At 41.4% G+C, this 16,123-nt stretch overlaps 1 protein-coding gene across 2 annotated transcripts in view; it reads right to left on the bottom strand.

The window, feature by feature from the left end:
• Positions 1 to 10,921: 10,921 nt before the first annotated feature.
• Positions 10,922 to 16,123, bottom strand: part of pacsin3 (protein kinase C and casein kinase substrate in neurons 3) — a 110,387-nt gene continuing 105,185 nt past the window's right edge. For both annotated transcript variants that reach the window (XM_061814179.1, XM_061814180.1), the window contains one exon: positions 10,922 to 12,201. In XM_061814179.1, coding sequence (XP_061670163.1) covers positions 12,086 to 12,201 — 116 coding nt within the window. In that variant the 3' untranslated portion in view covers positions 10,922 to 12,085. The remainder of the gene's footprint in view (positions 12,202 to 16,123) is intronic.

Below are 16,123 nucleotides of genomic sequence, written 5' to 3'. Positions count from 1 at the left end.
AATCCAGGCAGAGTTAAGGGTTAGCTTTTGTGATTTTCTTGTTTGGACATAACAATGTTGTCATGTACAAAGTAACGTATGATATGTTTTTCAGTGAACAGACTTTGAACGCTGCCAGATATCAGAGAAATGTTATTCTCCCAGAATTAGTGCTAAGTTGGTTTTCAGGAAATCCAGACCGCTGTTTTCAGAGATGACAAGTGACACAGCAAGTGTTGTCTGCTACTGCATTGATGACAATCTGATTCTGGGTTGTTGTTGTTGATTGTTGACTTGTGTAAAAATGCAACGTTTTACATAAATTGTCTCCAACTGAAAAATGTTCCAAGGAGGAAGTGGACATGCCCAGACTGTAGAACAATTCTGAATTTTCAAAAGTCAAATTAAGAGAAGTTAATTTTGCAAACCTTGTGTTCTTCCTGAAGGTTTTGTTGTATTTTTTAAAAAAATAATAGAATCCAAATGGTAGTGGCGGTAGGGTGAATCAGCTGGTAAAACGTTGGCCTCATGTACAGCAGGTACTAGGAATCATTTTTTAGCAATAAAAACTGCAAATGTAGGTAAAAGCCCAACCAAAGGTTTAGGATTCAAACAAGTAACTGTCACGAGTGGAAAGAGGAAGATTCTTGCCTTGAAAGCCCTCGAATTGAATTGGAAAGAATCCTGTGTGAAGTTCTGACTTAACAGAAAGAAAGCGAAGCTTTAAAGGTCAAGTGTCATCCTACAAACATTCTAAAATAGATATTGTAATGAAAAATACATATGACATTATTCACTTCAATGTCTACATGAAAAAATAAATATGAGCGGAGAGCGCATCATTAAGCACAAAGTTGCGGAAGTGTCATTCGACGACATCCAAGTGGTCGCTATATTGGCTGCATCCCCTGTCCGTGACATAACCCCGACCACATTCGCCATTGAAAACACCCTGTGGCCCCTACTGTGGTAGACGAACACGCCGCTTCTGACACAAAAGCTCTTTTCGAAGAAGAGATCATCATACAACCGAGTAAAGTTACCGGGGCAATATTACCCTATTGTTTCGAGCCATACTCAGATGATATGCGATCACAGCCAAATTGCCTCCCCGTCCGATGCACTTCTGCAGCGGAGATGAGCCACCCAGGCCGAAAAGGCCGGCGGCCGGCTGCAACGAGCCACCTCAGCTGACAAGGCCGGCGGCCGGCTGCAACGAGCCACCTCGGCTGACAAGCCCGGCGGCTCATCGCAGTCGGCCGGGGTGGCTCATTTTTGGCGCCGAGGTTGCTTATCAAGGCGCAGAGCCGGGCCACTTAACAGCGTTGTTCATAGCCGCCGCCGTCCGCGATGAACAACATCGCCGAGCCGGGGTGCTTTACGGCGTTGTAGTCGAACGCGGCTGAGTGCACCATTGTCGGCAGCGTTGTTCAGAGCCGCAGAAGATATCTAAATGTTATTTCTCTCTGTGATTTGGCTTCTTGTGGTTACTTTCATTTCGTGAAATACATGACTATATCCTTAAAATCGTTATTTTGCAGAAATATTCAGTATGCATCCTTGTATGTCTGACACATGTCAGGCTATTCACATTCAGCTTTTTGATATAGTGTCAGGGAAGTTCCTCCATGGCCAAACAACAGTCTGACAGTGTTACAGGAGTCAGCATCTTCCGCTTTCGACCTTCATCGTTGAACATCCTGAAGACATGGCTTGTTCTGGGTAGTGACACTGAGGTATCGCTGGCATATGTTACTTTGTCTTTCATTCTCTTGGTCTTTTTTCTTTAGGTCATCCGCTGAATTCTGAAGGTACTCATCAACATGTTCAGCTGCTGTGAATGGTTCGCCTTGGTCCTTCAGTCTGTCTGTAAATATTTACTTTTCTGTTCTCAATGTGCAGAGATCAAGGGCCTTTACTGGACCGGCATTATTTCTAAATGATGCATTCATCCATACTGTTCAACGGTTCTCAAAAGACAGAACTCAGACACTTTGCTTAATAAGACACGGCCTGAAATTTTGTTGTCTGGGTTATTGTCGACTTGAGAACTGTCCTGTTAAAATCACTGTCACAATATATCATGCCTTGTATTTGAAAACCACTGTACAATTCAAGGGTGTATGAGCATCCACAATTGCATTGAACTACATGCAAGACCTGTGAGAGGAATTAACTGGAGAGAAAAATAGATCTCTTTACCTAAAAAAACCTCTCAATGTTGATGACACATCAATGGAATCTGGATGCCGAGATGAGGCAGTATTGAAATGGGGGAAAAAGTTACAACTTGGTTTTTAGTACAAGGCAGAAAATAGTAAATTTGCTGATCAACAATTGACTTAATTACCAGAGGGAAAAAACTGTTCAAATGCCTGCTAGTTTTGACTTGCGTTGATCTGTAGCGCTTTCGTGACGGGAGGAGCTGGAAGACCTGGTGGCCAGATCCGAAAGGATCCTGCCTGCTTTGGACCTAGTTTGCGTTGCATGTAAGTTCTCAATTGTGGTTAGAGTCGTGTCGGTAATCTGTTCGGTTGTTTTGATTGTTCATTGTAGTCGGAGTTTATCCTTTTTTGTGGTGGCCCCATACCAGAGTGTGATGGAGGTACACTGTACTGATTGGATAACTGCTGTGTAGTACAGCTCACGTGACAGGCCGTGCTTCCTCAGAAGCCACAAGAAGTACATCCTTTGCTTGGCTTTTTTGAGGATGGAGTTGATGTTAGTCTCCCACTTCAAGTCCTTTGAGACTGTAATTCCCAAGAACTTGAAGATCTCGACAGTTGACACAAGGCAGTTGGACAGCGTCAGGGGCAGCTGTGGTGAAAGATGCCTCCTGAAGTCCACAGTCATTTCTACAGTCTTTAGAGTGTTCAATGCCGGGTTGTGGTGACTACACCGAAGCTCCAGTCTCGCCACTTCCTGTTGATATGCAGACTCGTCGCCGTCTTTGACGAAGCCAATGATCGTGGTGTCATCTGCGAACTTCAGGAGTTTGACAGTCAGATGCCACAAGGTTCAGTCGTTAGTGGAGAGCGGGGGTGCTCGACCAGTCGATCGCGAGGCAGTGTTGGTCGATCATGCGACGGCGTCCCAAAAAAAAAAAAAAATATTAGCTAACGTTCCCTTTAAACTGCATGCGTTGCCCACAAAAAAAAATCCAATGCAAATTGAAAGTGTAACATACAGCTATTCAGTTTGTGGCAATTTGCAATGTGATTCAATGAGTGAGGGATAATTGGTTGCTACAGCCAGTGGCACAATTCACATACGTACTCTAAAAAATGAAATGAAGGTTTCTTTTAGGCAGCACACGGAACAATGACCACTGCTCTGTCACACACTCTTTCTCCTAGTTTACCTTACACTGCCCCCCCCCTCCTCTCTGAAAGACTTACACTCATAATTACAAATGTAACAGTTCTTACGCAGCCCATCAATGTGGTTTAAAATGACAGCATCCACCATGGCTGCTTTATTTAGCAACACAGTCTGGGCAACGTAGAGCAAAGACGAGCTCAGCATTCTGCTTATGTTTACTCTTGATAATAATGGAGAAATTTAAAAAAGAAATGCTGTTGTTTTAAGATACAATGGCTGTCGGGAGAATGTGAAAGTGTTGAAATTGGATGAGATTTTCTCTTTGTTGAGTGGGAAAGGTCTGGTCTGAAGCCAAAGTAGAAAGTCCAGGATGAGATGCAGTGTAATTTTGAAATTCTACCTGAGCACAGCATGATCCAGGATGAAACCACAGACAATACATCGCAAAAAAAAAACAATTCTGTATTTTGAATATAGGAGGCAACATACAGTGAAGAAAATAAGTATTTGAGCACCCTGCTATATTGGAAGTTCTCCAACTTACAGGGATGAGAATGACCAATTTGGAAAAACACTGAAAATGTCAGTCGATGGGGGGCTTGGGGGGGGGGATTTGAGTGTCCTGGATATTTTTTGCTCCTATCGGAACACAGAGTGCACAGAACTTTGCCGGGAATGTCCAATTTTTGTTTGTGTTCGGTTAGACATGTTGATATCGTTTTCGGTCCTATCTGCACGGTTACACTTTTTTCAACCCCTGCCCGTCTGAAACAGTTTTGGATTCCAACATCCTTGTCAATTGCCCTCGCTCAATCTTCATTTTTTTTTCTAACACTTTCGCTATTGTAAAACTTTGAACATACCGTGGCTCAGTTTGCGCTAAGTCCCACGCGCCATTACTTGGCTAACTAACAAGTTACACTGTGATTTTTGAGAACCGAGAACACGTGTACATAGCAATGGTGAAACTCGATTAACCACTAACACGATTGGATCATTATACTGTATAACTGTGTTGTCCAATCGAGTAATCTGCCGCAAAAACATTTTAATGTTTATGTCGCAAAATGCAAATATTTATACTACCGACCAAGTTAGAACTTCATATGATAGTCATGCTTGTGCTTGCACTAAGTTGAACTTGCACCTCGGAGCCCACCACCAAGAGGCAGGCGAACGATACCCTACCCCCTGAAATTTTCTCAACGGATTTGCGCTTATCTCGAGAATGGTCATTTTGGTCTGAAAAAGGAAAATTCTCATCCCTGAACTTAGAAATCATGGAGGGGTCTGAAATTTTCATCATAGGTGCATGTCCACTCTGAGAGAGATAATTTAAAAAGAAAAATGCAGAAATCACAATGTATGATTTGTTTTTAACAATTTATTTGTGTGATACAGCTGCAAATAAGTATTTGAACACCGGTCTATCAGCTGGAATTCTGACCCTCAAAAACCTGTTAGTCTGCCTTTAAAAATCCACCTCCACTCCATATATTATCCTGAATCAGATGCACCTGTGTGAGGTCGTTAGCTGCATAAGGACAGCAGTCCACCCCATATAATCAGTAAGACTCGGACTTGTGTTAAATGCAGAACTGAAGTCCACGAACAGGATCCTCGCAGAGGTACCCTTGCTGTCAAGATGTTCATGGATGTTCCTCTACTTACAGTTTTACCTTTTTATCTTCGTTTTGCTTTTTGAGTCTTGCCAAGTAATAGTACGATTAAGCTATTTTGTCAATTAATTATTTGTTCGTGTATTTTCTGTAGTACATAGTCCTTACCAAAAGCCAAAACAGATGTCAGAATTCAAGGCTTCACACATGAACATACAGGTGCCTGTAATTACATACGTGTTCAACGGTTATGGGAAGCATCACTAATTAACACTCCTTTCACATGGCCAGAAGGTGGTAACTTGTGCACATAAAGCTTCAAGAAAGGAATTCCTTCTCTTTCTTGGCAGGAATGGTTCAAAGCTCTATAAGGCTTAATTTTGCGACCACTATAAAAAAAAATCCTGAAAGAGAATGTACAAGTATCTGTTTGAAACAAACTTGGGTTTTACAGCAAGACAGTTAGCCATAACAAAAAGTTTATCTGTGAATGGCTCAAGAAAAACAAAATGAAGACTTTGGTGTGGGGGAGTCAAACTCCTCACCTGAATTCCATTGAGATGCTGTGGCTAACGTGTTTCATGCTCAAAAACCCTCCAATGTGACTGAATTAAAAATCTACAAAGATTAGTGAGCCAAAATTCCTCCACACTTCAGTCAAAGACTCATTGCAAGTTTCCACAAACGTTATTGGTAGTCGTTCTTGCTGGGAGTGGCCCAAGCAGTAGTTACCGTAACTTCTTGAAAATAATGCGCAATTTTTTCCAAAAATATCTTCAAAAAGTCAATAGAGTGCATTATATTTAGGTATGGATGAAAAATAAAAACAAACAATCACACTGTACAGTTGCATTCAGGTACATAGAGTGGTAAAAAAAAACGTAAACATATAAATTTCGATATGATATTCGATGTCTTATGTTATACATTAATATATTTTACTCTAATGTGCGCCACCAACTTGAATTCTGAACTCTGACCTCCGTGGGGGGGAGCTTTGCATTTTAAGATCATTAGCATAGCATATTTGTTGCAACCGCACCAAACATCAGATACGACTCCTTGCTAGTTTGTTCTAACTTTAACGAGGACAAAAAATATCGACTACAAGGGCTATTTGCGCAGCCCCTTTTAAAAGAAATGTCATCACTCCAGCCGATGACACAACCAAACCAGAAGCAAAACAACGTGAGCTGAAACTACGATTGTACGATCATTTAAAAAAATAGTGAACACAATAGAAATGCTCGCGTTTTAAAAAGTGCCTATTTCTACGTAGTTTAAGCTCTCGTTTTGATAGCAACCTGATGCTATGAAGATTGTAGCCGAACGGGGGCAAGAGGCTGCACTGTTAGCACGGTGGACCTTCCCCTCAAAGCGCTGACAATAATGAGGAATAAAGGGAACCAAGACTCTTGGGATTCAAAGTGTTTCCTCACAAACGTCATGGATGGCACAGAGACATGCTGCGGCAGGAAGATGGGCTCCCTGTTCTTGAATGCAGGAGGCATCAGAACTGGACCAAGTCATCAATGATGAGTTTGACAGTGATGCACAAAAGGTAGCTACAATGGGTATTTTCCAGATTGGAGATGAGTCAGCTTCTTTTGGAGCCTTTGCCAAAGATGTGTAATGTAGTGGGTTAACGTCACTATGCACAAATATGTAATGGGAAAAATGTTCAAGTTAAATAGTGTAAAATAGTTTAAGACTGTAATATGTGTTATCAAGAGTATTAATTAAATGTTATGCCATCATTGAACATTTATTTTAGTTGGTTGAGGGATTCTGTTCTAACAATTGGAGGGACCAGGACAAGCATGTCCTGTGGCCTGTCCCGAGATATATATTACCACTGCATCAGTACTGTTGGATACTTTCAAAGGTTACTTTGCGACTTCTTAGAAATAAGTCCATGAACTGTTTTGTTCCACCTTCTACTAAACATGACATTTCTATCCCAATAGAAAGATGTACAACTCTTAATCCAGCAAACGTTGCCATTTCCGGGAGATGGAACAAAACATGATTGTCAAAAATTGGGAAAGAAATAATTTTTTTTTTTAAATAAGTAAAGCAGATGTGACATGAAAGACCAGCCATTACCATAAAGGAATGTTGTGTTCGTATTTGGGAAAACAGAATCAGAATATGCTGTGAGTAGAACTAGTGACACTAACTGAGGGACGTAAACTAATGAAAGAAAAATTTAACGATTTATACAGACAACCCATATGCATTTGCAATGGTTTATATTTTTACACAATACTTAAAAAAAAAACCAGATAATTTCATCCACAGGCAATTTATGCAAAATTGTTAGTTCAATTACTAAATGGAACACAACTGCAAAAAACTGTTGCTGTATCCAAATGTGTCACACAGACATCAAACAAAAAATATGAATTCGTTGGGAAATGCTTTGCTGATAAAATAGTAAAGGAACCTGAATGGGGGGGGCACTCAAATTATAATGTTGCTACAACTACAAATCTAGAATTGAATACATTACGAGAAATTCAGCAAAAGAGTCCAAAAATGGAACAGGATGTATTGAAAAAAAAGAGGCAATAATAAAAAACAACATCTATGTATGACCAAACAATAAACCAGTCGTACCAAATTAACTTGTCTATATTGAGCCATGAGCTAACGCATGTCTCAACAGGAGGGATAATGGGAGGACAGGTAACATTATTATTATAGTCACAAAAAAATACATGTTAATATTGTACTCATAAAAAAATTTAAATAAACATTCTCCGAATTGTCCAAATGAACTTTATTGAATTAAACCAAAGTGAGATTTATTAATCAAAATGTATGTTTATCACACATTTGCTGCAATGAAGAGAATGCTTCTGCTTGCAAAGAGCGCATTCCTCAGAATATATGTCGTTATCGTACATACTTGTTAGTTTACATATCGTAATTTTCCAACAACATGCAGACACATAGTCACAGAAACACGTTTTTGCTCGCCCCCACCCTTTGGATTTGTCACCGTTGGTAGGAACCTCCTAAATCTAATAAAAAGAGAGGTTTCAACGAAGACGGGTTTAGAACATTCAAGAATTGTAACTGACTCTTCTTCGTTCTCTTTGAGCGCAAGCAACAGAAAACAGATCTCTCCTTATTACTTGGTATTTAATAAATGTCAAATTGAATTTACCTGACACAATATGAAAAAAAAAAGTATTGCTTGGTCATAATAGATGCATTCTCAAAATGGATAGAATTCTTTTCAACAGAGCATTTTGACGTATCGACATCAGCAGGACACCACATTGGTGGAACCAGGAGACTGGATCCTGGTGAGAAGCATAAAGAAGCACTGGTATTTGCCCAAGTGGGGATGTCCATTTCAGGTTTTGTTGAACACTCCCAGCTGTAAAAATTAGGTTGACTTGGATTCATTTGGCACATTCCAGAAAGGTAATTTCAGTCTAGGATCCGATTGGAGAGGTGAGCTAAAGACTGGTTAACAAGCTGGGTGGAGATTTATAGTATCTCAAAATAGCTGACAGCCAGTGAAGAAATTTAAAGACACTGAACCTATAGGGATACCTAGATGAAATACCTACCCAAAAGTGGTTAGGTCCCGAAATGGGATGCTGTGGAGTGGTCGTAACCATCGTAACATTCTTCCTGCTTTTGAGATATCTGTGGGGTGTCGTAATGTTGTCATGCCATGCACGAAAAATCTACAGCAATCCAAAACCTAAATGATCCACAATTGGGCTCTCATGCATGTGATGATGATCTAAATTTTCATTTATAATATTCCTATGGTCAAGTCCGACAGATAGGGGAACAAGGAGCAGTGTTTAGTCAAATTAAGTGGTATATGATGAATAATCTGATCCACATGAGTTGGGACACTTTGGTGACTGATGAAAATAATGAAGGAGCAAATCCATGTTGGGGCTGTTTCCTCTTAGTCTACATCTCCGGTAATCCATGCTTCACTTTGATGCTTTGCGAAAAGTACAGAGGTAACAGCTAGCACCCTTTCTCCTAGAGGAACATTGGAAAAGGTAAGGGTAATGCAAAAGCTAAAGGTTGATGAGTGATTTCATGTAACAACAGTCATTTTGGGACAGAATAATAATTGGCTTCTTATGGTGGAACAAGCAGTGACAGGTTTATCAAAATATTGCGTCGTTTGGATGGGTCCCAGACCCCTTTTACAGATTATACTAGCGCTATTACCAGATAATTGCACATTGGAAGTAATGAGTAAAACAGTACCTGGTCATGAATGCAAAAAGTGAGATTCTGTACATCCATTGACTTTTTTTTTTTGTAAAATGAAAACCATTGTTTTCTGATTCTCACTGGGCTTTTCACTTGCGTCCATTTGCCAGGAACTGGAAACAAATTGGGAAATTTATCAGCAATGATGTGTAACATCATTTTGGTGATTGAGAATTCATTGAAGCCATTGTCACATAGTGACATCTGGTAGTGGTGCGGAGATAACAGGCTTTTTAATAAATTGCCCAAGAATGTGACATTATTGTACTTTATTCATCCTATGTCTGTTATTGAATGAACTTCTACTGTACAGGCAATTTCATTTGAACAATGGCGTAGAAGAGAGCAGGTGAATACCAAGGATAAAACGATCCAATATACATCTGCGCATTGGTGTTCCCGGGGTGTTCCAAGTGAGTGTAAATTGGCTGACCAAGTGGCAGCTGGATTTGAATCTTTCCTGTGTTGGTGGTGTGCAACCAACAAGAACGTGGAGGGAATAAACTACATCCACCACAATGTCAAAATTAGGAAATTGGATTCAAAAGTGTTTTTGAGGCTGTGCATGAATAACTAACAGCCATTTAATTAATGCCATTTCAAAACCAAATAGCCATGGACATGGTCCTGGCTGAAAAAGGTGGTGTCTGTGCTCTCTTTGGGGAGCGATGCGTCTTCATCCTGAACCATATGGCTGCTGACGGTAGTCTGACCAAGGCTATAGAAGGCCTTAAGGTCCTCGACGGTAAGGTGACTGAGCACTCTTGTGTTGACACCTCCATGTAGGACAATTGGATGAGTGTGTTCGGCAAATACAAAGCACTCATCTCATCTATTTTAATTCCATTGCGGTTTTTGCCGCTATTTTGACTTTGTGTGGTTGTCGCTGTATTGTCTGTCAGCACTCTTGTCTAAACTGAATTATTGCCACAACAATCTTACCCATGGAGAACAAAATGGCGTAGATGTATCCTTTGGTGGGGACAAATTATGAGGGAGTATTCTGGCTGACTTGCCTGATCTGTTTCCAGATCCCGGAATGTTGGATTAATTGTTATTATTGTTAATTGTTATTTCATATTTGCTTTCTTGGTTTTTAATGCTTCATTGCTTAGTGATGTGATGCAATCAAGAGGCCAATTGGGTGCCTTGGAAACGTTGCTATTATGTACTTAAACAATGTGAGACAATCAAGTCACACTGGGTGCCATGGAAATATGAGACAGTGATGAAGAAGAAAACAAAGACTGATGATCTCGAGAGGATGGTGAAGACATCGCAAAGACTCACATGACTATTTTTGTCACGGTTGCTTTATGTCACATTTGTTTTTGTTGTGATGCGGACCACGGTAAGGAATAAAAAAGTGGAGACGTGGAGATGTGATTAGAACGGATTGGAGATTGTGAAAGAGACAGATCCCACGTTCTCCTCGCGAGCCAGAACTTCCTCTTGTCTTCCTTGCTTGAAAATTGTACTTTAAATGTCCTTGGCTGCTTAAACCTGACAAGTACATGCACAGAGATTATTAATAATGATTGTTGTACTGATTATTTTTTTTAAAAAACAATAAAGGTACAAACCTAACAAAATAAAAATACAGATAATTCCTAATATTTTGAGCATTTGGATTGCAGCAAATTGGTGGTGCAATGGAGTGGGGAAATCAGGAAGGGGGCAAACACTTTTACACCACTGGAGCAACATACATTGCGACATGAATGCCAGCAAAAATAGTGTGGAAAGATATTTATTGTCGCTTTTCACAACCCGATACACTGCACAGATTAAACATTGGGACACAAAGACTCAAAATCGGGCACATATCCTTTGGTGTTTATAAATGTTTTGAGTAAGGTGTGTAAAAGTGTTGTCATTTGGTTGATGTAGTGAAGAGTCTCCCTTATGAACTTGGAAACAGCTGAAACCCAACGTGTACTACATTGCATCCAACATAAACTTTGATGCATTTGATATGTTCTGTGTGCTCTGCTCTGCAACCAGCACCAGCTATTCCCCAAAATACACTGGCTAAATTCAATAAAAACTACTAACCCTTGTAAAAAAGAAAAAAAAGAAAAAATGACAATACTAATATTAATAAATAAAATAAACCATTACATGTAGAACAAAGGTAAAGTGAATGAAATGTTACAATAACAAATGTGCGGTAGACTAATAAAACAAAGCAAAATGGGATAAGAGAATGTGGCAGCATCAAGTTGACTTGAATCAATGTGAATAGTCCTAATTACATTGGACAAGAAAACTACAGCTAAACTAATTTAAAACATTTTTACTTTTAAATATAACTGTTTACAATATTTCATATAATTTTAGTGTTGAAAAAAATAATTAAAATAAAAGTCTTGCTACATTTATAAAAGGTTGCCACTCATACTGTACCACAGGTAATCTTAGCTTGGTACCTGGCTAGCGTTTTACAAAGTCAATGCGTCGAGTATAGCATACCACTGATTGACATCCAACTTGCAACAATACTTATTTTCATTAAACTATAATCTACTTATAGAAGCGTATGATGAAGTTAGGGGGTGGCACGGTGTAGATCGGTGGTCTGAAAGTTCTCAGGATCGGGGTGATTGAGTGTTCCTGACTTCTGCTCCCTCCTCATGAGGGATTTCTTTAATAAAATGCAGACATAAATTGATAACCCGTTATTGTATAGTACAAGGAAATCCAAGTGTCACAGTTTGATAACACAACTTGTTGGAAATTGCTAGGTCATTCTTTCCATGTTTCAAATGAGTCTTTTTGTATTTCTTTGTGATTAACAAAGAATACCTTAGAGATGAAAAACTAACAACTCAGTGATGACTTTTAGACACTAATCCAGCATTGTCTAGCCATGACTCAATGAGAGCTGCGTGAAAAGAGAAGGCGAGTCTTCAGGCAATAACTAGCTGGACATAGTTGGCAGGATAGAGGCCCATCTGACCACTACTCAGTTGTCCTTTACACCAGCCCTGCTCATCTTCCTCACTTAACTTCATAAGTTCTTCACCTGGAAGGACAATTACGCAAAGAAATTTACAAACATACATACAAACATACAAAGTTCAAGCGCAACATTCATTTGTTGTATAAATCAGACTAACAGCTCTGGCTCTGCCTGGTTTCGGCTAAACAGTGGTTGGCTGAACTCTTCTTATCTGATTACCCCCAATTGTGCCAATTGTGGCCAGCTGTATTTTAATTCACCGTGGATCTGCATGTCATTGTGACCCTTGGGCTTTGTCAGATTTTTTTCCTTAATTGTACAAGGATATATTACAAAAAATATACTGCTCTGGAAAAAGAGACCAACATGACTACTTTCTCTGATTTGAATATTTATAGCTATGTGTTTGATTAAGGTAGCGCAGTCAACGACTGGTTAAGCACATTTTCTCGTAGTTCTGAGGACATGGGTTGAAATCTGGCTTCACCTTTATGGGGCTTACATGGGTTTTCTTGGGAAGTCCAGTTTTCTCCCACTTCCCAAAAACACGCATGGTAGGTCAACTGAAAACTAAATGCCGATGCCTAATGCCCACTGGGGTTGGTGGGTTGGTCCGCTTGGCCCTCCGTTGGGGGCTGGTCGTGGTGATTTGGTCACGCTGTTGGACCATTCTGGTTACTGGGGATTGGGTGGCATCTTCCTGACTGATTTCTCCCATGGGTTAATAAGCGCGCTAGCTTGGCCCCTTCCTTCTTCGGTGTGCCGGCATAGCAACACAGCATGTCAATTGACTAACATGCATGTTATGATGTTTATTCACTAATTAGTTCCATATTCATGGTATAAGCTTTCTTACTTTTGTTGGGGGAACAAATAATAAGAGGTTGAATTACGATACGAACGCACAGGTTCTTTTTGGAGACTATAAAAGAATCACAACACTCATCAGTAGCACTGCCTTGCTCATCTCCCATGTCCTGTCCTACCTGCTCAATTCTGTTCGTTCTCATCTTGTACTATTGGTTAGTTGTTTCATGTCCTCATCAATTGTCCATATGTGTGCACAATTTGACTTTCTAATGTTATTTGAAGTCAAATATCTTTATATTTTTTTCTGCTGTGGTTCGCACCCGTATCCATTCTGTCCCTCGATCTGTCCCACTAAAATCCTTTTCTGTCTCGATACATGTTCAATAAACATCGGAATAATTAAATACAGTATAATAAAACTCCCCTGTTACACAGCAAAACTGTTCCAGCACAAAAGATGTACAGATGCCATGCAGCTGAACACGTCTTCAGGAGAAACCAGACTGTGGTGCAAAAAAGATTGTGCACCACTGCTCTAGAGAACTGCACTAAATTAAATCATTGCGCGGTCCCTTGCTAAAAGTAGGTGAGTACTATATCCACTGCCTAGCTGTCGGCCAGTGGCAGTACTAGCTTGAATGAAGCCCTGTGTGAGCCCTGTTGATGGCGCCACCTCTATCCCCAGCCTCATCATCTTCTTCCTCCGAATAATTGCAAATGGCAGTGCTAAGTGGTACAACCTCAGTCCTTCCCCTTTGAGAACAGATGTGAAATAAATAACATGAAACATAAAATAAGCATTCATCTTCAGTAAAAGAATAAATATAATACAGTATACAGTAATCCTCCCTCCTTGAGCCGACACCTTATCGTGGCGGAGGGGTTTGTGTGTCCTGATGATCCTAGGAGCTAAGTTATCTGGGGCTTCATGCCTCGGATAGGGTCACCCATGGCAAACAGGTCCTAGGTAAGGGACCAGACAAAGTACGACTCCAAAACCCCTATGATGAGTACAAAAATTGGACCTTGGTTTCCCTTGCCCGGATGCGGGTTACTGGGCCCTTCCTTTGGAGCCAGGCCTGGAGGTGGGGCAGCGAGTGCCTGGTGGCCGGGCCTGCACCCTTGCGGCACAGCCCGAAAGGGTAACATGTATCCCCCTTCCCATGGGCTCACCACCTGTGAGAGAGGCCCATAGGGGTCTCGTACGAAGTGAGTTGGGCGGTGGCCAAAGGCGGGGACCTTGGCGATCCGATCCCTGGCTACAGAAACTAGCTCTAGGTACATGAAATGTTACCTCTTTGGCAGGGAAGGAGCCCGAAGTCGAGAGGTTCCGACAAGATATAGTCGGACTCGCCTCTATGTACCGCTTGGGCTATAATACCACTTCTCTTGAGAGGGGTTGGACTCTGTTCCACTCTGGAGTTACCCTCGGGGAGAGACACCGAGCGGGTGTGAATATACTAGGCTAGGGGCCTGTACATTGGGTTTTACCCCGGTGGATGAGAGGGTAGCCTCCCTCCGCCTGCAGGTAGGTGGACGAGCCCTGACTGTTGTTTGTGCTTATGCATCAAACGGCAGTTCAGAGTACCTACACTTTTTGGAGTCCTTAGAGGGAGTGCTGGAGTGTGCCCCCTCTGGTGACTCCATCATTCTTTTGGGGGACTTCAATGCCCACATGGGCAATAACAGTGAGACTTGCAAGGGTGTGATTGGGAAGAACGCCCCCCAACCAGAACTCGAGTGGTCTGTTCCTGGACTCGTGTGCTCATAACGGATTCTCCATAATGAACACAATATTCAGGCATAAGGGTGTTCATATGTCCACCTGGCAACAGGACACCCTAGTTCGCAGTTCGATGATCGACTTCGTGGTACAAGGATATATTACAAAAAATATACTGCTCTGGAAAAAGAGACCAATATGACTACTTGCGACTGCATGTCTTGGACATTCGGGTGACGAGAGGGGCGGAGCTGTCAACTGATCACCACCTGGTGGTATGTTGGCTTCGATGGTGGGGGAAGATGCCAGTCCGACATGGCAGGCCCAAATGTATTGTGAGGGTCTACTGGAAACGGCTGGTAGATTCCCCTGTCAGAAGGAATTTCAACTCCCATCTCCAAAAGAACTTTGCTCACATCCCGGAGGAGGCGGGGGACATTGAGTCCGAGTGGACGATGTTCTGCGCCTCCATTGCTAAGGCGGCCGACTGGAGCTGTGGCCGTAAGGTGGTCGGTGCGTGTCGTGGCTGCAACCCACAAACACGTTGGTGGACACCAACAGTGAGGGATGGTGTGAGGTTCATTTCATTAACTGAAAAGATTTATTCTTTTGAACAAAATGTTCGCAAACAAAATATTAGGAGTCCTTAAAATTTCAGCTTATTGCAACAGTTGACTCTAAATGCACCAAGTCCGCTATGATAGATATACAGTGAAGGTTTCTGCTCGACAAAGGTAGAAATACTTTTAGTTAAGAGTTAAAAGTTTACTCTCATTGAGGAGGTACAGAAATGCAGTCTGGCCTGGCTGCCCACTCCTGTATCGGGCCCACAGTGCACGCACCATGAACAATGAAGGAGGAAGCAGAAGCACACACACGCTACCGGTCCATGAGAAAAATGCCTACTCTAAACCGGTCCACGGTGCAAAAAAGGTTGGGGAACAATTAACTAAACCACAACAAAACTGAGACAAATGTTTTTGGCAGTAAAGGAAATAGAATTGCTATTAATAGGTACCTGGACTCACTGTCTTTCAAACCCTAAGACCAAGTCTGAAACCTCGGTGTTTCTGATAGATTGCGACCTGACTTTCAATAGTCATATCTCAAAAACTGCCTTTTATCATCTGAAGAACATATTGAGAGTGAAGGCTTGTATATGTCAAGCAGACCAGGTGAAGTTCATCCATGCTTTTATCTTAGGTAGACTTGACAACTGTAACGGTCTTCTGACTGGACTCCCCAAAAGGAGCATTAAACCACTGCAGCGCATTCAGAAACCAAGATATCACCTCATAGGGTCTCAATGATCCTTAGAAAGGGGAGGAATCAGCCCAGGACTACACGACAAGACTTGGTAAATGACCTGAAAAGAGCTGGGACCACCGTTTCCAAGCTGACTGTTGGTAATACACGAAGACGTCATGGTTTGAAATCATGAACCTTCTTTAG

This window comes from Syngnathoides biaculeatus, chromosome 3 (genome assembly GCF_019802595.1).
Source record: "Syngnathoides biaculeatus isolate LvHL_M chromosome 3, ASM1980259v1, whole genome shotgun sequence".
NCBI classification, from domain to species: Eukaryota; Metazoa; Chordata; class Actinopteri; order Syngnathiformes; family Syngnathidae; genus Syngnathoides; species Syngnathoides biaculeatus.
The sequence above is the reverse complement of the archived record's forward strand: the minus strand, read 5'-3'. Positions and strand labels throughout refer to the sequence as shown.